General features: G+C 49.7%; 1 protein-coding gene across 10 annotated transcripts in view; it reads right to left on the bottom strand.

Annotated features, from left to right (window-relative positions):
* The window catches only part of LOC137436727 (papilin), a 285,438-nt gene that overhangs the window by 138,448 nt on the left and 123,805 nt on the right, over positions 1 to 23,185 (bottom strand). For all 10 annotated transcript variants that reach the window (XM_068130762.2, XM_078786728.1, XM_068130760.2 and 7 more), the window contains 2 exons: positions 11,512 to 11,664; positions 8,324 to 8,476 (listed from right to left, as the gene is read on the bottom strand). In XM_068130762.2, the coding sequence (XP_067986863.2) occupies positions 8,324 to 8,476; positions 11,512 to 11,664 (306 nt within the window). The remainder of the gene's footprint in view (positions 1 to 8,323; positions 8,477 to 11,511; positions 11,665 to 23,185) is intronic.

Below are 23,185 nucleotides of genomic sequence, written 5' to 3'. Positions count from 1 at the left end.
CCGCTGCGGGAGGCTCCCAAGAGGAGATAAGGAGAGGAGGGATGAGTTCTGGGTCCAGGAGATGCGCTGGAGACGAGCAGGTGTGACCGAGCCGCCGTGAGACGTGCCGCGCTGCAGGAGAAACGGACCGGGGCAACGCAAGGAGCGCACGAGGCAGTACAGGACCTTCGGACCTTCGCCCGCGCAGTTTGGGACCAAAGCTCGGCTTCTTGACGGCGGTGCCTTCTGGCCCGACCGTGCCCAGCACCCGCTGAACCTTCCTTGCCTCTAAAGCCACCCATCTCCAAGCCATTCCTCCCTGCCTGCATTTCCCCGTGTAAGTGTGATTGTCCGTCTGTCTTTAATGTTGTCCTGGGGTTTATTAATGAAGCTTGAATAGGTAAGCTAATGATTTCACTGTGTGTCTGCTCCTTCCATTTTCTGTATATAACCGACTGCTCTCGTTGCTTTGGCTTGTGAAAATACTTAATAAATCCTGTTATTCCTCCGTACTTCTTCTTCTTCTTCTTCATTCTCGTTCGGTCGCTTTAGAGGTTTCCATATTGAGTAGCTGAGGCGCGATACGGCCAAAGTTTGGGGTGAATCGGGTTTTAGTCAGGGAAGCACTGTTCGGTCGCGGAGCCTCCGCTCGGCAAACATACCATCTTTAACCGCGTACCGTAACAATATATATATATATATATATATATATATATATTTGCTTATATATATATATATATATATATATATATATATATATATATATATATATATATATATATGTATATGTATATATATATATATATATATATATATATATATATATATATATATATATATATATATAATCGGGTCACACACACACACACACACACACACACACACACACACACATAATATAATATATATATATTGTTGCGGATATGAGGACTGTATTTTTTTTATTGTGTGTTTTATTATTATTATTGTTGTTTATTCTGCGCCTCCTGCCTCCGGAGTTGTGTAAAGGTCAAAGGGCGTCCCATAATTAGTCCAAAAGCATACACGTCAGCCAATCATAGAATACCCCTGTTCGATAGTTATATCTTATTATGTGTTTTAGGGTAAGGCTGTGTCTCCCATTAATTGAAATACTCCATTGCACCAGTGAAAGAGATAGATTCCCTTCATTCCCATTCCCAAAACCTCCATTTCCCCTTTCGTCATTGCCAGGCCTCGATCGCCATTGCCAATTACCTCCCCTCCAATTGCCGCCATTGACCACGAGGCAGGGTCGGAGAAGAAAGGCGTGTCTCCACCTCGTCATAGAGGGGAGGAGTGAGCCAGCCCCACTCGACCAACCATGAGCAAGGGGTTTGGCTTGAGAGGGCGGAGAGAGAACGTTTGGGGGAGGTTCGAAAAGGTTGAGGGGCGGGGCATTCCCAAGTGCAGACGAGAGGGAGTCCAAGCCGTTGAGACAAGGAGGGAGAGACATGAGATGGGCTGAGAAAGGAGAGGAGCTTTTAAGAGAGTCGCAAAAAGGTCCAAGGCAGATGAGCTGAGAAGAGAGAGGGTCCAAGAAAGAGCTGAGTTGTGAGGTCCAACAAGCAGAGATCATCCAAGGAAGCACCAAGCCTGCTATTCGTCACCTTGCTCGCGAGCGGCAGCGTCTACAGCAGCAGCAGCAACAACGCTCGCCAACCGCTTGGGGACCTGGACGGCAGTTCGGAGCAGGGCCGTGAAGGAACGGCGGCTGCCCAACGTGCGGATCGTGCTGCCGGACCCAGTGGACTTTCCTCTCCTTCCAGCCAATTCCTGTCATCATTCCCCGTGTGAGTCGTCTTTGTTTGTTCTGTCCTGGGTAGGTAATTAAGCTTGTATAAGCTAAAGATTTCACTGTGTCACCTGCGTCTCATGTCCCTGTAAATAAACGTGACTGCTTTCGTCTTGCTTTTATGTGTAAATAATAAACCCAGTTACTCTTCTGTACGTCTTCTTCCTCTTTGCATTCAGTCGCTTTAGAGTTTTCCATATTGAGCAGCTGCGGTGCGATACGGCCAACGTTTGGGGTTGAATCGGGTTAGTCGGGGAATAACTGTTCGGTCGCGGAGCCTCCGCTCGGCAAATATAACATCTTTAACCGCGTACCGTAACAATATATATATAGAACTATATACATATATATATTATATTTATATATGGATGTATATATATATATATATATAGAACTATATACATATATATATTATATTTATATATGGATGTATATATATATATATATATATATATATATATATGTATATATATATATATATATATATTGTTACGTGGTCCTCCCGGTAACTACCTGGTCTCGGTGACCCCCGGACCGTGAGAGGAACTCCGCCAGAAAGATCAATGATTTATACGCTTTCGTAACGCAATCAATATGAATTCCAGTCAATAAGAAACCCCACACCAAGGATCCGGAATAATCAATAATATATTCCCCGAGCCATCAACAATCAACAACCATCAACAATCAACAATCAACAATTAATCACCAGTATTATTCAGATGGCCATCTTATATATGTGTGTCCCCTTTCCCCACTCCCGACCCCTTGGGTACTCACGACCCCTTTGGTCTCTGTCCCTCACAATGTCTCTGGGCCCCTCCTGACCAAGATGATGGTCGGCTTCTCCGCACACGGGCGGTTGAACGAACCCCTGGCTGACGTGCTCCCAAACGTGCACGTCACGTACCGGGAACAACGGTTGCAGCGCACACCTCCTTGCCAAGCAAAGCGGGCAAAGCAATGCGCAGCTTGTCCAGCGTGCGAGGCCCAAGGTGCGACCCGTACGCGTCCTTGTAGACGGTGAGGCGAACTGTGTAGGACGCTTGGTTCCGTGCACGAACCCACGGCAACTTGATGTGTCAAGGGGTAATTCCTTTCGCCAGACGGGTTTTCCAACGCAGCGTCAGACGCTGCTCAATATCGATACCCTCGCCTCGAAGCTCGGCGAGGAAGAGGAAGATCGTCGCTTCTGCAGGACCTCGTGTCTTTCTCCTTCCGTTTCCGGTCTCCTTTTCCCCAGAAGGGCTCCTGACCCTTTTATCACAACAACCTTTAATCGACTACACATTGATAAGCAAAGACCTGAATAGTAATTCACATGAATTCGTAACAATATATATAACCGGGAGATTAAATCAGATTCAAAGCAATTACGAAAGTCGGAAGAACTTGGAAGAGGAACTTCCGCTGAACTTGGGGACGACTAAGAAGAAGACCTTTGTTGGTCGAAAGCTTGTCGACAATTAAAGATCGACGTCCTGAAGTTACGTCCGCGTCTGATTTAATCACCCGATTATTTATTTAATGCAAATGAGACGACCTGCTCGTACTGTGGAGTTTTTACTATTTCTCACAGAGATAGTAGATTTCTACTATATATATATACACACACACACACACACACACACACACACACACACACACACACACACACACACACACACACACACACACACACACACACACACACACACACACACACACACACACACACACACACACACACACACACACACACACACACACACACACACACACACACACACACACACACACACTACCCGAGTTACTCTATTGCCGCAGACATTCACAAGTTGTCCATGCATGGGAATCCAAAATGCTACACGCCCCCCTCAGCCGCTGGACCGGTATCATCACTCATTGGTGACCACATCTGCAGCTTCGTTATATCATGTAAACAACAATGAACTTGTGGCGGACACGAAAGCACTGACGTGGTGACATCACCCTGCACACCAAGTGGGGATGGGCCACGCCAGGCAGAGAGGCGTGGCCTCACGATATACACGGGGCGCGCAGCCCTGAGCAGCAGTGCTGCAGTTTGAGTACTTTCAATAAAGACTCTTTTATGACCCGCGTTGTCCGCTTGCTCCTTGCGTAAGCATTAGCACGCGCAGCATCGCGCTTCATATGGTGACCTCGACGTTGGATCTGCCGTAGCGATCCTTCCGAACACGACACCATTGCAATGTCGATTAAACTTCCCGAATTTTGGGAGGCCCAGGCCGAAGTCTGGTTCGTCCAAGCCAAAGCCCAATTTCGGCTTCGGCGCCTCACCAGCGACGACACGCACTACTGCCACGTCGTCGCCTCCCTCGGGCCCGGCACGCCCGCTCGAGTTGTGTCCGTCCTTCGCCACCCACCGGACGGCCACAAGTACGAGGCACTCAAGCGGCTACTCCTAGCCACGTTCGGCCTCACGGACGACGCACGGGCCGACCGCCTCCTGGATCTCCCCGAGCTCGGCGACACGCGCCCGTCGGTCCGAATGGACCATATGCTGTCACTGTTGGGCGACGAAGCCCCCGGTTCTCTATTCCGGGCGCTTTTCCGTCGCCAACTTCCAGCGCAGGTTCGCCTCGCGTTGGCCGGGACCGTGCTAACGGAATCCCGAGCATTGGCCGCCGTGGCGGACAGGTACTTCGCAGCTTCGGACACGCGGACGAGAGTCGGTACGGCCGTCACGGACCTCGAGGCTGATGCTGCTGATGCTGCTGATGATGCTGATCCACAGCATCAGCTTACACAGCATACGCAGCATGCTGATATGCCCCTCGTGACCGCCGCCACGCCCCGCCCACCGCCGCGGCGAAAACCGCCACCGCGGGGAAAACCGCCAACTCCACCGGCCTGGCTGAGCCAGCCGCACTCCTCCAGCTCCACCACCTGGTGCTGGTTCCACGCCAAGTTTGGCCACAAGGCTCGGCAATGTCATCCGCCATGCTCCTTCAACAGGTCGGGAAACGCCCGGGCCGGCGCTCAATAGTGGCGATGAGCGCCGGCCGTTCGAGCAGCCTGCTGTTCATAACGGACACATTATCCGGGCGCCGTTACCTGTGCGACACAGGAGCGCAGGTGAGTGTCGTTCCCGCCGGTACGTCAGACAAGCACGCCGCGGGCGGGGGCCCCGCACTGCTTGCCGCGAACGGGACGCCCATCCGTACGTACGGAAAACGCTGCCTCTCTCTGCGGTTCGGAGGGCAGGTTTTCCGATGGACGTTCGTCACCGCTGACGTGCCCATGGCACTGCTTGGCGCGGACTTCCTGTGCGCTAATGGGCTCCTGGTCGACGTAAAGCGCAGACGTCTTGTCCAGGCCGAGACGTTCAGCTCGCTCGCTGGTGCGCTGCCCAGCTCGTCGAGCAGCTCAACGAGCGGCTTGCCAAGCGGCTTGCCGAACGGTTCGGTTCCGGCCACGTTGATCTGTACGTTTCCGGCAGCGGACGCATTCACCCGCCTCCTCGCCGGCTTCCCGGCCCTCACGCGGCCCACCTTCTCGGCGGGGGCCGTCAAGCATGGGGTGGCCCATCACATCCCCACCGTCGGGCCACCGGTCTATGCCCGGGCACGCCGCCTCGAGCCGACAAAGCTGGCGGTGGCAAAAGCGGGGTTCGCTACCCTGGAGCGACTCGGCATCGTTCGGCGCTCAGAGAGTGCTTGGGCGTCGCCGCTACACATCGTGCCGAAGCCCGGCGGGGGATGGCGACCGTGCGGGGACTATCGCCGTCTCAATGACGCCACCACTCCCGACCGCTACCCCGTCCCGCACATTCAGGACTTTTCCGCCCGTTTGGCGGGCATGTCCTTCTTCTCGAAGGTGGACCTCATACGCGGCTACCATCAGGTCCCCGTCAGGCCGGAGGACGTCCCTAAGACGGCGGTCATCACGCCATTCAGACTCTTCGAGTTCCTGCGGATGCCCTTCGGTCTGAAGAATGCGGCTCAGGCGTTCCAGCGACTGATGGACAGCGTCCTGCGCGACTTGGATTTTGTCTACGTCTACCTGGACGATATCCTCGTCGCCAGCGCATCCCGCGAAGAGCACCTACGCCACCTCCGCACGCTCTTCGAACGCCTGGGCCAGCATGGCCTGATTGTGAACCCCGCAAAGTGCTGGTTCGGCGTCGCTGTAATCGATTTTCTGGGGCACCGTGTCACCAGGCACAGAGCCGTCCCCCTGCCGGCCAAGGTGGAGGCGGTGAAGGGGTTTCCGCGCCCCCGCACGCTCAGAGGGCTGCAGGAGTTCCGGGGCATGGTGAACTTTTACCATCGGTTCCTGCCCCATATCGCCCAGCTCCTGCGCCCCCTGCACGAAGCTCTCCGAGGTAAGCCGGGCAAAGGCGACGTTACCTGGACCGAGCAGATGGACACGGCATTCACGGGCGCGAAGCTCGCCTTGGCTAACGCCACCATGCTCGCGCACCCGACGCCCGATGCACCGATCGCCCTCACCACCGACGCCTCGGACTACGCGGTAGGCGCGGTGCACGAGCAATGGCTGCGTGGAGCTTGACAACCGCTGGCGTTCTTTAGCCGGCAGCTTCGCCCACCCGAACGCCGTTACAGTACCTTCGACCGCGAGTTGCTCGGGCTTCACTTGGCGGTCAGGCACTTCCGCCATCTGCTCGAGGGCCGTGCATTCACGGCCTTCGTCGACCACAAGCCGCTGATCTTCGCGATGGGCAAGGTCACCGAGCCGTGGTCGGCCCGGCAGCAGCGTCACCTCTCGGCCGTGTCCGAGTACACGACGGACATCCGGCACGTCACGGGGAACGACAACCCGGTGGCAGATTGCCTTTCCCGGGCTGTCGCCCACGCAGTCCACCTCGGCATCGACTATGCCCGGATGGCAGCGGACCAGGCCACTGACCCCGATGTCCAGGCATTGCGGACCGCCGTCACGGGCCTCCGCGTCACCGAGGTGCCGTTCGACGGCGCGGGCGCGGCCCTCTTGTGCGACGTCTCCCTCGGGCGGCCTCGCCCCATCGTGCCCGCGGGCTGGCAGCGCCAGGTGTTTGACGCCATCCACGGCCTGTCCCACCCGGGCGCGAGGGCCTCCCAAAGGTTGATCGCGGACAAGTTCGTCTGGCATGGCCTCTGGAAGGCCGTCCGCGGCTGGGCCAGGACGTGCCTCGCGTGCCAGCACGCCAAGGTGCACCGGCACACCCAGGCCTCGTTGGCCCCGTTCACGGTGCCGGAACGCCGGTTTGACCACGTCCACGTGGACCTGGTGGGACCTCTGCCCCCCTTGCGGGGTTTCACCCACGTCCTCACCATGGTGGACCGCACCACCCGGTGGCCGGAGGCCGTGCCCTTGGCGTCGACGACGGCGGCGGACGTCGCGCAGGCTTTCATCGCCACCTGGGTCGCCCGGTTCGGCGCCCCCTCAGACATCTCGTCCGACCGCGGCCCCCAGTTCACCTCGGAGCTCTGGGGGGTGGTCGCGCAGGGGCTCGGGGTCCGGCTGCACCGAACCACGGCCTACCACCCCCAGGCTAACGGCCTGTGTGAGCGATTTCACCGCTCATTGAAGGCCGCGCTCCGGGCCACCCTCCGCGACGGCCGCTGGGTCGACAGGCTCCCCTGGGTCCTGCTGGGCCTCCGGACGCCGCCCAAGGAGGACCTGCGCGCATCCGCGGCGGAGTTGGTCTTCGGGCAACCGCTGCGGGTGCTGGGCGAGTTCCTCCCCGACTCCACGGCACCATGGTCCGCGGCATAGCAGCGCTCCGCTCTGCAAGAGACCGCCCAGAGGTTCGCCCCGGTGCCAACGGCATGCCACGGGCACCCACCGACGCACGTCGCCCCGGAGCTTCGCACGGCGGAGTACGTCTTCGTCCGCCACGATGCCCACCGGACACCACTGCGGCCCCCGTACGACGGGCCTTTCCGCGTGCTGGAGACCGGGGCGAAGCACTTCACCCTGGACATCGGCTGTACTCCTGACCGCGTTTCTGTAGACCGCCTCAAGCCGGCCCACCTCGACGTGGACCATCCACCGCCAGTGGCCCGACCCCCGCGTCGGGGCCGCCCCCCTGCGGGCGGACCCCCGGCACCGCCCAGCCCCGCCGCCACGCCGCCCCCCGGTCCTGCAGCCGGAGGCATCCCAGATGGCATCCCTGCATCCCAGACGCCGCCAGTCGCCAGGGGGCGCTTCGGCCGGGTCATCCGTTTGCCCCGCAAACTGACCCTTCAGGTGCGCGGGGATTCTGGGGGGGCGTGTGTGGCGGACACGAAAGCACTGACGTGGTGACATCACCCCGCACACCAAGTGGGGATGGGCCACGCCAGGGAGAGAGGCGTGGCCTCACGATATACACGGGGCACGCAGCCCTGAGCAGCAGTGCTGCAGTTTGAGTACTTTCAATAAAGACTCTTTTATGACCCGCGTTGTCCGCTTGCTCCTTGCGTAAGCATTAGCGCGCGCGGCATCGCGCTTCAAACTCATTATATGATCCCAGCCAAAACTATAATTCATATATTGTGTTAGAAGTGTTTCTGGGACTTATACCTGAGACCAAGGGCCAAGGTCCCACTCTCGTGACCTGCAAGGACCCAGGTTGCACAGTTTGATTCTGTCCGGCATGGTACGGTCGGCACAGCCGTATCGCGTTCCACACGTCACCTCTCTCGTCTGCTCTCCTGGGCCACACTCAGCTGAGCACTGTGGGGATAATTGCAAGGGGTTAACATGACTCCAAAATGTCTGCCATTGTTGCTGAGGAAGACATTTTATCTTTTTGAAATTGTTCAACATTTATAGTTCTGGTGCAATTCAAACAGAGTGCTACAAATATGACTTGCGATACTCATAAAATGCAGACATTGAACTTCCTCAAGAGGATTGTGAAGAAACTAGATAGGGAGATTTGCCAGATGGTCCTTTTGGGGAGTGATAGTGAGGGTGTGATATTTGTGAGGATTGAAAGACATATTCAAAATATTTGACCATTTGGTGATTTTGTCAAGGTCAGAAGAGAGAGAAGAGGCTGCAGCTTGTCTGATTGAGATAAGAGGCTGCAGCCTGCCTGTCTGAAGGACGAAGGATGTCACGGCAGAGGGACCAGGCATCAGAGAATGGATAAAGGAGATTTTCCAGGGAGTCAGAGAAAGAATTTATGAAGTTCAGGAATAGGACTGGGTCCAGCAAACTGCTTGGGTCACTCCAGCTTTGACAGGTATAGGAGAAGAAAGCATTCATTTGAGAGCCACATGTTGTCTACGAGACCAGAGGAAGTCAGTAAGCCATCTGTGGAGTTGGACTTGGATGCCAAAGTTAGAGAGTTTGAAGAGCAAGGCCAGACAGTATCAAAAGCACGAGATATGTCCAGAGAGATGGTCCTGATCTGATGTCTGACATTGAGGGCCTCCTTCTATTTTTAGATGAGTAGACACAGCATGTCCAATGTAGAGTAACCTGGTCTAAATCCAAATTGATGACATGAGATGAGGTTGATTGAGAAAATGAAGGATTTCATATCAACTGCAATGATGGATTTCATGACTTTCCCGATGATTGGAAGTAAGTTTATTGGCTGTTTTTGAGGGGATCCATTTTTCAACCTTTGAAGTGGGGCTGCGATGTTGGCTGATTTCCAAGTAGATGGAAGATGACACAGAGGAAATATTAGGGTGAAAAGTGCAGAGCGAGGATGTGCAAAAAGAGCAGAGAAGATTTTGAACACATCTGCTCATGCCGTCTGATTCAGTTGCAGAGTCAGAGTCGAGGGTTAACAGAAACTTCATCGTCTCAGTTGCAAAAGATACAGAGTCCAGAGGCAGTTGTGTATGACTGGAAAGGGTGCGTACCGAGAGTGAGGGGTTTGGGACACAAGATTTGGAAGCAAACACAGAATTGAGGTATTCAGCCTTATCATGAGCGGAGTCAGCTGTGGTGCCATTTGAAGTGAGTGGGGGGGGGTGGGGGGGGGGGCTGATGGAAGTGGGGCGTGCACCACAGACAGACGGAACAAGGTGCCACCAGCTTTTAGAGGGGGGTGACAAGTTTGAAAGTTCAATCGTGAGGTTGGACAGATGTTATTTTCTGGATTTTCTGAAAAAGGACACAAACTTGTTCCACACTATTTGGATTGCACTGAGAATACCTTTGGTTGGATTTGTCTTCCAGGAAGAGAATGCAAGTTGTTTCAGAGCTTCTGTCTCACCACATGATTCATTGTACCCTGGGTGTAAATCAGGGTAGGACCACTGAAGATAAGATGGGATGAATATGTGCACAAGAGAGCAGGTTTCTGTGGAAGAATTCCCAGGCTGAGTTACTATCAGGGGCAGTAGATACGGAAGACCAGTCCTGAAGAGAGATGGCTACTTGCAGCCCCTGCCAATCTGCCCGAATGAACTGCCAGACTCGCAGATGTTTTGGCAGCTCTCTGAGAATAGCCAGAGAGATGTTAATTCTCACAAGCACGTGATCAGATGAATCAATTGGAGTAGAGGAAGAGCAGGAGACATTTGCCAGAAAGTTTGTCATCACCAAGTCCAGAAGGGAAGATTTGCCATTGGAAGAAAATGCAGGTGGGAAAATACACAGATTGAGTCAGTTCTACGCAGTCAGAGAAGTCCTTTGCTGAAAGGTCATGGCGAGTGAGAGAGGTACCGACACCCAGGCAATTAGCATGTGGTAAATTGAATATATCACATAATGAGGAAGACAGAGTTGGGATGAGTGGTTAAACGTTGGACCATGTTGTGAGAGAGTGAGAGAGAGAGGTAGATGGAGCCTTCACTGTTTGGAGGACGGTACAACGCACAAACAGGGGATCGGTGCAGAGGGGAAGTCACAGCCAAAGTCACTTCCGGGGTTGGGAGGTGTAAGATCAGTATAAGGGCAGTATCATCTTTAGAGAGCATCTCCGCCACCAGGGCGGTGTTCAGGGTGATAAAATCAGAGGGAGATACCAGAGAGGGACACTAAGTTGTGAGGGACATTCTGTGGGAGGAAGGATTGTGTTAAACAGATAATATATGGGCTGTCATCAGCAGCCTGGCTTGAGAGATATGTCAGGTTGAGGTGGAGGCCTCAGATCCCAGAGGTCCACACAGTGAGGGATAGAGGAGGATGTATTGGGAGGGTCTTGGACAGGTGAGAGGCTCGGAGGGTGAAGGAAAGGGGGAGGAGTGTTGGAAGGTGTAGGCTGGATGGGGAGATTGGAGGAGGTGTGACATGGGGCAAAGGGGGGAAATGGGAGTGGGTGGGGAGATGGGAGGGCACAAGAAAGATGGCAGGGACAGGTTTGAAAGTTGAGAGGGGGCAGAACACGGGGGAAGAAGTGTGTGTGTGTGTGTGTGTGTGTGTGTGTGTGTGTGTGTGTGTGTGTGTGTGTGCGTGTGTGCGTGTGTGTGTGAATAAAAGAGAGAGATAGAATTGTGAGGAACAGAAATGACAAAACGAGATGTGTGTGTGTGTGTGTGTGTGTGTGTGTGTGTGTGTGTGTGTGTGTGTATACATATATAAACTTTACCCGAGTTGCTCTGTTGCCGCAGACATTCAGAAGTCGCACATACATGAGAAACCCGAAATGCTACACGCCCCCCTCAGCCGCTGGACCGGTTTCATCACTCATTGGTGAGCACGTCTGTAGCTTCGTTATATCATGTTAACAACAACGAACTCATTATATGGTCCCAGATAAAACTATAATTCATATATTGTGTTAGAAGTGTTTCTGGGACTCATACCTGAGACCAAGGGCCAAGGACCCACTCTGGTGACCTGCAAGGCCCCAGGTTGCACAGTTGGATTCTGTCCGGCATGGTGCGGTCGTCACAGCCGTATCGCGTTCCACACGTCACCTCTCTCGTCTGCTCTCCTGGGCCACACTCAGCTGAGCACTGTGGGGATAATTGCAAGGGGTTAACATGACTCCAAAATGTCTGTAATTGTTGCTCAGGAAGACATTTTATCTTTTGCGTTTCCATCAAATTGTTTTGAAATTGGTGAACATTTATAGTTGTGATGCAATTCAAACAGAGTGTTGCAAATATGACCTGCAATACTCATAAAATGCAGACATTGAACTTCCTCAAGAAGATTGTTCAGAAAGTAGATGGGAGGATTTTCCAGAAGATCCTTTCAGTGAGAGATAGTGAGGGTGTGAGATTTGTCAGTGTTGAAACACATATTCCAAGTATTTGACCATCTTGTGATTTTGTCAAGGTCAGAAGAGAGAAGACAGTGCAGCCTGTCTGACTGAGAGAAGAGGGATGTCACTGCAGAGGGTTCACTCATCATCAAATAGATGAAGGGGATTTTCCAGAAAGTCAGAGAGATAATTTATGAAGATCAGGTATTCTGGTATAGGACTGGGCGCAGCACCCTGCCTTGGGGAAGTCCAGGCTTGACAGGGACAGGAGATGAAAGGATTCAGATGAGAGACATATGTTGGCTGCAAGAGCAGAAGAAGTCAGTAAGGCATGTGTGGAATTGGCCTTGGATACCATAGGCAGAGTTTGAAGTGCAAGACGAGATTGCAGACTGTATAAAAAGCACAAGATATGTCTGAAGGAGCTGCGCTCCAACGCGAGTCGAAAGAATTGACGCGACCAAAGACGGAATTCGTCCGAGTTGCTTTATTGAAACAAAACAGCTCAGGTATTCTCACAAGCCCGTTTTTCGGGCAGCAATATATATACACATTTATGCCGGGGCGTTTGCCCGGGAAAACCGAGACCGGGCATGCCGGGGTGTCAAGGGCGAGTCCTGGAAAGGCGAGTCTGGACATGCCCGGGCGTCCTGGACGCGGCCTGGCAAGTCGAGGCTGGGCGTGCCCGAGCGCTCTGGGCGAGCCCTGGAAAGGCGAGTCTGGACATGCCCGGGCGTCCTGGACGCGGCCTGGCAAGTCGAGGCTGGGCATGCCCGGGCGCTCTGGGCGAGCCCTGGAAAGGCGAGAGCGGGCATGCCCGGGAAAGACGAGACCGGGCGTGCCCGGGAGGTTCGGGCGTGCCCGGGAACAGCGAGTCCGGGCATGCCCAGGAGAGGCGCGTCTGGGCCCGTCCGGACGAGCCCGGCATGGCGATCGCGCCCTGGCCGCGTCCTGGCAGGTGCAAGGCGATTGTGTACATTCAGCGGGAACCGCTACATGTCCATATATACGGCCCGGATCTCATGTCTGACGTTGAGGGCCTCAATCCATTGTTAGTTAAACGTTGGACCTTGTTGTGAGAGAGGGAGCGAGAGATGTAGATGGCGCCTTCACAGTGTGCAGGACGGAGCAACGCACAAACATGAGGTGGGAGCGGAGGGGAAGTCACAGCCAAAGTTAATTCCGGGGTTGGGAGGTGTAAAATCAATAGGACAGTGAGAAATTGATTTATTTATGTGGAGAGCATCTCCACCACCAGGGCAGGTTTCAGGCTGATCAAATCAGAGGGAGAGACCAGGGAGAGACAAGAAGGTGGTAGGGACGTTTTGTGGGAGGAAGGATTGTGTTAAACAGATGAGGTCTGGGGTGTAATCAGCAGCAGGGATTGATAGACCTGTTAGGTTGCAGCAGAGTCCTCAGTTCTGTCAAAGGGGAGGCGTTGGGAGGTGAGGGCTGGAGGGGAACATGGAAGGATTGCGAGCGGGGCAAGGAGGGAGATGGGAGTGGGTGTGGAGATGTGAGGGGGTGGGGGGAGGTGGAGATGTGAGGGGGGTGGAGATGTGAGGAGGCGGGAGGGGGGGGGGGGGTGCGGAATATGTGTGCATGTGTGTATACATATACTGTACATATGTATATGTACGTATGTTTGTATATCTATATTAAAAAACAGGTGTGTCCGTCCATCCATCCCCAAACTACTCCCCCAGTTTTTGGGCTAGCCCCGCCAAACCTCCTGTGGAACGTCTTGGGGCTCCAACAGATGTTGTAAGGAAGGTAGGTTTCATAAATTCCTCAATAAAATTATGATTTTGAAATTAACTCTATACGAACCTGCCCCCCAATCCAGAAGTGAACATATGACGATAATGAACAGGTTTGATAATATCTCAATGCAATCGTCATTTAACACAGTATTTTGTTATAATATCAATGTATGATTGGAATGATGCTGTTTGGAATTGAGTGAATACAATTATGATTTTGAATTTCCAACTGTACGGAACTGCCTCATATCTGGATGGAACGTCTGCACGGATTTAAATATTTCTTTGTCACCATTATTATTATTATTATTATTATTTATGACATGATTATGATTATGATTATTTATGATTGGATTTATGTTATTTGAATGACAGTGTTGGTAAAACTTAATTTTTTTTTTAATTAATACCATTTCATTTGTGAAACAGAGTTATGCTGTTTGGAATGAAAATAGACATATTGAGTTCAAATGAACGAGGAAATGACGTGAGGGTTCTACTGTCTAAGTGTGACATTCACGGATCGCCATAAGCAGATTCGCCATCGACTGGGTATGGAACCATTCAAATGGGTACGTTTTTTGTGCAAGTCCTTCAGGAACCTGCTGTCCATGCTTGATGTTCGACTACAGGTGGCACAGGAATGTGAAATTTATTGGTTCCTTGGTATAGCATTCACAGTTTCTGCATTGTTTGTGGGTGCTGGTGTGGAACAGACAGCGAAGTGGACGAGCACGGCCTGCTCGCTTTGAGCTCGGTGGCTGGAAGAGGGAGTTGCGCGCCAGGATCGTTCCCGCGCACAGACTTCGTGCCAACGAGCGTATTTTCACGCGCAAGGATGCAGGGCCCGGGACGATTGTTGAGGGGGTTCAAGAGTGCCACGAATAACACATTTATTTTCGTTCTTTTTTTATTTCCTTTTGTGTGTAATCGAGTCTGTAGGGCGGCGCTCCAATTAGGAATCATAGCTTTTTTATCGTGCATTATTATGTAACCAGCATTTCTTCAATAAAGCCGTTATTTTTGTACAGTAAAAACCTGCGTTGGTTTGAGTTAATTTATCCAGGTGTGAAGAAGTCTGGTGGAAGCCATCCAGGTAAGTTCGTCATTCTCCTTTCCCTCGCGTGTAAAGAATACCATCAGTTTTGGATTGAACGCCTTGGAGTAAAGCTCGTTTGGTCATCCGTTTCGCACTGTGGTGTTCACTGCAGGGTAGGCACATGACATATATATATATATATATATATATATATATATATATATATATATATATATATATATATATATATATATATATATATATATATATATATATATATATATTATACAGTATATATATATATATATCAGTCACTATGCGACCTTCATATCATCAGTGGAGAACCGCCAGCAAGGTGTCCCATACAGCTGCTGCTGCACCTTGCTGGGAGCGATAAGCACCGCCTGCCACACGGTAAAGTATCTGAATTTATAATCCGTAATGACGCACTGCTGGATGCTTCCTCTGGAGCTTTGCAGGCAATGCGGACATGCATGGCGATGACGTCATGCGGTCCGCTCATTAGGTTGGAGAACCAGATTACAGATACCATATATATATATATATAATAAGTTAAGCCTGTCATATATATATATATATATATATATATATATATATATATATATATATATATATATATATATATATATATATATATATATATATATATATATATATATATATATATATACAGTGGAACCTTGACTTACGAGTTTAATTCGTTCTGTGACCGAGCTCGTAACTCAAATTGCTCGTATCTCAAATCAAATTTCCCCATTGAAATGCATTGAAATGCTCTTAATCCGTTCCAGCCCGCCAAAAACCACACCAATTTTTTTTTAAATATACAGTATATATAAAAATATCTCGCGCTTTATATTTCACCTGTATGCAGCATACAAGTTGGCAGGATGGCCTGCACTGGAGGTACGCACACTTGACTCTAAAGTCTAAACTGTCCAGCCTGGGTTTGAATCCCGACCCAGCTATAACCTGTCATGGGTGAATCACAGGCAGGGTGATTCATCAATGTGTGTACCGCTAAACTGGGCGCCCCGTTTGCGTCCCATTAGTTGTTGGATGTTAAGGATCTCACCGTGTTTTCCACAAAGAGAAGGCGAGCTATCGCCGGCACTCTGAACAAGTTGTGGCCTGGCATGGCATGAACATGAAAACATGAACATGAAAATGAAATGTTCGACATGAACATGAAATTTTCCAAAATAACCAAAATGCGAAAACAAAAATGCAGCGCTATACGACAGAGATACTGTACGTGCACGGCAAGATAACCACGTGACCGGAACCCACCTGGCGGCGTAAACTCAAAATAACCGAAATGCGAAAACAAAAATGCAGCGCTATACGACAGAGATACTGTACGTGCACGGCAAGATAACCACGTGACCGGAACCCACCTGGCGGCGTAAACTCAAAATAACCGAAATGCGAAAACTAAAATGCAGCGCTATACGACAGAGATACTGTACGTGCACGGCAAGATAACCACGTGACCGGAACCCACCTGGCGGCGTAAACTCAAAATAACCGAAATGCGAAAACTAAAATGCAGCGCTATACGACAGAGATACTGTACTTGAACGGCAAGATAACCACGTGACCGGGTGGCGAAAGCTCGTAACTCGGATCTCGGCTCGCATCTCAAAGCAATAAACCGCCCGAGCGACGGCTCGTATCTCGAAAAACTCGTAAGTTGGGGCACTCGTAAGTCAAGGTTCCACTGTATATATATATATATATATACATATATATATACATATATATATACATATATATATATATATATATATATATATATATATATATATATATATATATATATATATATATATATATATATATATATATATATATATATATATATATATATATATATATATATATATATATATATATATATATATATATATATATATATATATATATATCTTATCCTGGTGTTGGCTTAGTGGTTGGGGTGCCGGCTTGGGATCCTAGGGTCCTGGGTTCAAATCCTGGTCGATCACTGAATTAACGCCAGGGGGGTTGACTCAGCCTGTCATCCTTCTGAGGTCGGCAAATTGAGTACCAGCTTGCTGGGATGAATGATCCCGGTGTGTACCCCGGTTTGGAATAGGTACACCGTATCCCCATGCTTCCTAAGAGGCGACTAAGGGTTGTCGTCAGGAAGGGCATCTGGCCATAAAAACATTGCCTCAAACAGGGAACCATGATTGTCATGGGGCCCGCAAAGCCAACCCCCACTCTAGCAGGGAAAATGGCCTTAAAATGATCATTCATTCATTCATATATATATATATATATATATATATATATATATATATATATATATATATATATATATATATACACAGGGTGAGTCAAAAGTAGCGCCCGATTTCTGTTTATATATATTCAGTAACTTTCCAAACTCTCAGCAATAACCTGCAAAACAAAACAAAAATAAATAAATGAAGAAAATTAATAATCTGCAAGACAATTAATTAACAACATGACATCCCAGAAAGAATCTGACAGCCAAAAAAACAGAAATCGGGCACGGGCGCTACTTTTGATTCACCCTGAAATCGGGCGCTACTTTTGACTCACCCTGTATATATATATATATACATATATATATATATATATATATATATATATATATATATATATATATATATATATATATATATATATATTGTTGCGGATATGAGGACTGTATTTTTTTGATTGTGTGTATTATTATTATTGTTTGAGTCTGGCCCCTCCTGCCTCCAGTGTTGTGTAAAGGTCAAAGGGCGTTCCGGTAGTTAATTCCATAAAGCATCCATTGAAGGACACTATAAAACCCTTGTTCAGTAGCTTATATCTTTATTATGTGTTTTAGGGTAAGGCCTTGTCTTCCATTAAAATGACACTCCATTGCACCAAGTGAAATAGACAGATTCCCATCATTCCCATTCCCAAAAACCTCCATTTCCCCTTTCGTCATGGCCAAGCCTCAATCTGCCAATTACATCCCCTCCAAGTCTCCATTGCCAACTGCACTGGGCAGTTGGCCAGTTTGTTACAGCTGTGGGTTGTTTTCGCCCCAAAGCCGCCATTGAACATGTGCTCGGGTTGGGGAAGAAAGGCGTGCCCGCCCGTCGTCATCAAGGGCGGAGCCAGGGGGTCGCGCGACCAACCATGGCCGAGGTGAGCACACCGATGGGCGTGTCCTGAAGGCCGGCGGCTTAATCGCCGGAGGCGTTATAAAAGCGCGGGCGCAAGAGTGATAAGGAGGGAGTCGTCAGAGCAGAGCTGCGTAGAGAGGTCCATGACAAGAGAGGTCCATGACAAGAGAGGTCCATGACAAGAGAGGTCCATGACAAAGAGAGGTCCATGACAAAGAGAGGTCCATGACAAAGAGAGGTCCATGACAAAGAGAGGTCCATGACAAAGAGAGGTCCAGGACAAGAGTGGCGGTTGCATCCACAGCAGCTTGAGCCACTGAAACTGCAGCCACAGCAGCGTGGGGCCTGGACGGCAGTTTGGAGCAGGGCCGCGAAGGAACGGCGGCTGCCCAACGCGCCGATCGGGCTGCCGGACCCGTTGGACCTCCCTCTCCCCCCAGCCATCCACCTGCCATTCATATCATCATTCCCCGTGTAAGTGTGTTCGTAGTCTGTCTTTTGTCTTGTCCCTGGGAATAAGTTAAGCCTGTTAGATAAGCTAGTATTTTCACTGTGTCTCTAAAAGCTTCTGTAAATTATTTTCTTATCTTTCCTTCTCCTTGGTTATTTTGAGCCTGTAAATAGCAAATAAATTAGATTCGTATTTCCAACCTATTTGTCTGCTTCTTCTTCACATCCGTGTCGTCTTTGTCTTTTCCCTCATTGAGTAGCTGTGGCGCGATCTGGCCAACGTTTGGGGAATCGGGTTTAGTCGGGGAAAAACTGTTCGGCCGCGGCGCCTCCGCTCGGCAAACAACATCCTTATCCGCGGACCGTAACAATATATATATGTATATATGTATGTATATATATATATATATATATATATATATATATATATATATATATATATATATATATATATATATATATATATATATATATATTGTTACGGATCGCGGATTAGATGTTATTATGGGCCAGAGCGGATGGTCCACCGCGACCTAACAGTTCCCCCGATTCTTCCCCAACTCACCCGATTCCACTCGAACGTTGGCCAAATCGCGCTACGCTAAATCAATGATGGAAAGGACACAACGACTGGGATAGATGAAACGACGCAAGGGGTACAGTTCTCAAGACCTCCGGAGGAGGATATAATTAGTGGTGGAGAAAAGGGGTAGATTACAAGGTAGAGTGAGGTAAAAGACACAGAAGAGATGGGCACTTAGTTACAGTCTTATCTTATCTCCGACAGACCACAGACAAACGGAACAAGGCTGACTTACACAGGATTGATGGCAGGGAAGGACAGGTAGTTCGATAGCACAAGGTGCACCTTGGCTCGGGGACAAGATCAAGCACGGTCCAATCGATGCAGGGAGGCCTCACAGCGCTCGGAGGTGGCGTCTTTCTTTCTCCAAGCTCAGCGCGCATCTGACGTCACCTCCCTCTTCCTGCGCATGCTCAGCGGGGAGTGACACGCCCTAGGCTGGTTGGCTCCGCCCCAGATGGGACCGGTCCGCCGCTTCTATTGGGTGCGGGGGTTACCGGGCTCCGCCCTTGACGAGGAGCTGACAGGGAGCCCCTGGTTGGTAACCCCGTCGAGCACATGTTCGATGGCGGCTCGATGGAAAGGCCTGGTGCCCTCCCCAACACCCCTACCAACCAAGCCGGAGTGAGGACGCACACTCCCCGCGCCCGCCGCTGCTGTTGTTGTTGTTGTTGTTGTTGCTGAACCGTGAGGAAGAGCTGCCGGGAGGTATTGGGAGGTCCTAAACTTCCTAACGGTGCCATACAATCACATTCTGGTGCAACGAAGAGTCAGAATTAATGGAAACGAGTCCTTAACTGACATAGACTAAGAATAACTAGCAAGATGTCCTATAGTTGTCTTACATGAGATGCGGTGAACCTGGGTGCGACATTTAATGGGGGAAATAGGGGGAGGTCGGGGTCTACAGAGTGTTTGTTTACAGAAAATGGGACTAGGGAATGGGGGATTGGGGATAGTTGGGAAGTATTGAGGAAATAGGGGAATATTTACAAGCGGATATGGATGGATGTAAATCCCATATCCGCAACAATATATATATATATATATATAAATATATAAATAAAGGAGGAGTGTCTGTGTGTGTGTCTGTCTGGGTGTCCGCTTATAACTCAAGAACTACACATCGGAGAAAAGTTTTAGACACAGATTCGGAATCAGCATAAAATCCCGGGTGGTTTTAGGCTACGTTTTATTTTAATATCAATGGGTTTAAAAAAACCGTGCCAGCTGCAATTCCATGGTGTAGTTTGTGGCGGCGCTAGACGTTCGGGGTGTATTGCAATGGTTTGTCGGGTTTGGCTGTGGGTCCAGAATAGCTCCCATTTCCTTATGTTCTTCGACTTTTATTTTGATTCTTCTGTTACAACGCCTTCCTTATCTACCTTATATCCCCCCGACGAGGCCTCTACATAATTTCATGCGGCAGAATTTCGTGCATTTTGAGTGAAAGAAGTGAGACGAAGTTGTAGGAGGAAGAAGAGGCGCGGTCGCTGTGGAGGCCCTCGATCGTGAGTGGAAATGGCGGGAATTGCGTTTGTATCGCAAAGTAAAGGATCTGCATTCATTTCTGAACTTGCATTGGTGGATTGTTATACATCTGAATTATTTTTCATAAATTAACTTTTTGTTGAACTTGAAGGCTCCAAGCACGGACTATATATATAGCCCTCATTGAGGTAAAATAAAAGTAAAAAGCCTGCTATCGCTTGCCAAGCTAGCCGTTCCCCCCTCCCCCTGACCCCCCTCCCCCCTCCCCTCACCCCTCACCCCGCTCCCCTCCCCCTCACTCACCCCTCCCCTCCCCCTCCCCCTCACCTCCCCCTCCCCCTCCCCCTCACCTTCCCCCTCCCCCCCTCCCCCCCTCACCTCCCCCTCCCCCCCTCCCCCCCCTCCCCCCCTCCCCCTCCCTCCCCTCACCGCACCCTCCTCCTCCCCCTCCATCCTCCCCCTCCCCCTCCCCCTCCACTCCCCTCCCCCCCCTCTCCTCCTCCCCCTCCCTCCTCTTCTACCCTCTCCTCCTACCCCTCCCTCCTCTTCTCCCCTCCCCCCCTCTTCTCCCCTCCCCCCCCTCTTCTCCCCTCCCCACCCTCTCCTCCCCTCCCCCCCCCCCGTTCCCCTCCCCTCCCCTTCCTCCTCCCCTCCCTTCCCCCCGCCCGGCAATGCCGGATACTTCCCATGGCCAGCTGTACGTGGCTGCTCGAGGGTGGAAAACCAAGCAAACTTTGTCTTGGCACCAAGTAAGAAAACCAGAAATGTATACCAAGAGGTTTTGAGAAATTGAAAATTGACAAAACGTCATGTAGGAAATGTACTGTGATATTGCTCTAAAATATACATGTTCTTTTCATCATATATTTGTATTATTCTTATTCAACCCGGGCGAAGCCGGGTACCTCAGCTAGTATATATATATATATATATATATATATATATATATATATATATATATTATATACTATATATATATATATATATATATATATACATACATACATATACTGATTAGCCAAACTTGTAAAAATGCGATTTGAACTTGTCAATTTCAATGAACATGTACTCGGTCATGTGTGACAGCAATGATGCATGAAAGGCATCAATGGAAAGCTGAGGATCTCCTCATAATTGGTAAACCACATGTAAATTGTCATACTAAATAACCTTTGCATATTAACCCCTTGAATTCGGATTACCTTTTTTTTGATACGCTCTGTATATATGTTTATTTAAATTATACAAAGGACTACAAAATGTAAATGTTTCATGATATTTGTTATATTATATCACCTTTATCTATCAATATTGTTGAAATGAAGATCAAATAGCTGTATGTTGAAATATGTTGAAAAAGTCAAAACTTTACATGGGTGTGTCCTTACTTTTTCACGTGACTGTTTATATATAGTGCATTCAGAAAGTATTCAGACCCCCTTCACTTTTTTCACATATTGTAATGTTGCAACCTGATGCTGAAATCGTTTAAAATACTTTTTTTCCCTCATCAATCTACACTCAATACCCCATAATGACAAAGAGAAAACAAGATTTTAGAAAGTTTTGCAAATTTATAAAAAGAAAAAAACTGAAATATCACATTGACAAAAGTATTCAGACCCTTAACTCAGTACTTCGTTGAAGCACCTTTGGCAGCGATTACAGCCCGAGTCTTCTTGGGTATGATGCGACAAACTGCACACCTGGATTTGGGGATTTTCTGCCATTCTTCTCTGCAGATCCTCTCAAGCTCTGTCAGATTGGATGGGGACCATCGGTGGACAGCCATTTTCAGGTCTCTCCAGAGATGTTCGATTGGGTTCAAGTCAGGGCTCTGGCTGGGCCACTCAAGGACCTTCACAGAGTTGTCACTAAGCCACTCCTGCGTTGTCTTGGCTGCGTGCTTAGGGTCATTGTCCTGTTGGAAGGTGAACATTCGGCCCAGTCTGAGGTCCTGAGCGCTCTGTTTCAGGTTTTCATTAAGGATATCTCTGTACTTTCCTCCATTCATTGTTCCCTCAACCCTGACCAGTCCCCCAGTCCCTGCTGCTGAAAAACACCCCCACAGCATGATGCTGCCACCACCATGCTTCACCGTTGGGATGGTATTGGGCAGGCGATGAGCGGTGCCTGGTTTCCTCCAGACATGACATTTAGAATTGAGGCAAACAGTTCAATCTTGGTTTCATCAGACACAGAATCTTGTTTCTCATAGTCTGAGAGTCCTTTAGGTGCTTTTTTGCAAACTCCAAGCAGGCTTTCATGTGGCTTTCACTGAGGAGAGGCTTCCGTCTGGCCATTCTGCCATAAAGCCCAGATCGTGGAGTGTTGCATTGATGGTTGTCCTTCTGGAAGTTTCTCCCATCTCCACACAGGATCTTTGGAGCTCAGCCCGAGTGACCATCGGGTTCTTTCTCACCTCTCTTACCAAGGCCCTTCTCCCCCAATTGCTCAGTTTGGCCGGGCGGCCAGCTCTAGGAAGAGTCCTGGTTGTTCCAAACTTCTTCCATTTAAGAATTATGGAGGCCACTGTGCTCTTGGGAACCTTCAAATGCAGCAGAAATGTTTTTGTAGGCTTCCCCAGATCTGTGCCTCGACAAAATCCTGGCTCTGAGCTCTGCAGGCAGTTCCTTCGACCTCATGGCTTGGTTTTTGCTCTGATATGCATTGTCAGCTGTGAGACCTTATATAGACAGGTGTGTGCCTTTCCAAATCATGTTCAATCAATTGAATTTACCACAGGTGGACTCCAATCAAGGTGTAGAAAC

Source organism: Myxine glutinosa, chromosome 11 (assembly GCF_964187855.1).
Source record: "Myxine glutinosa chromosome 11, kmMyxGlut1.1, whole genome shotgun sequence".
NCBI lineage: Eukaryota > Metazoa > Chordata > Myxini > Myxiniformes > Myxinidae > Myxine > Myxine glutinosa.
This window is presented reverse-complemented; position numbering and strand designations above follow the sequence as displayed.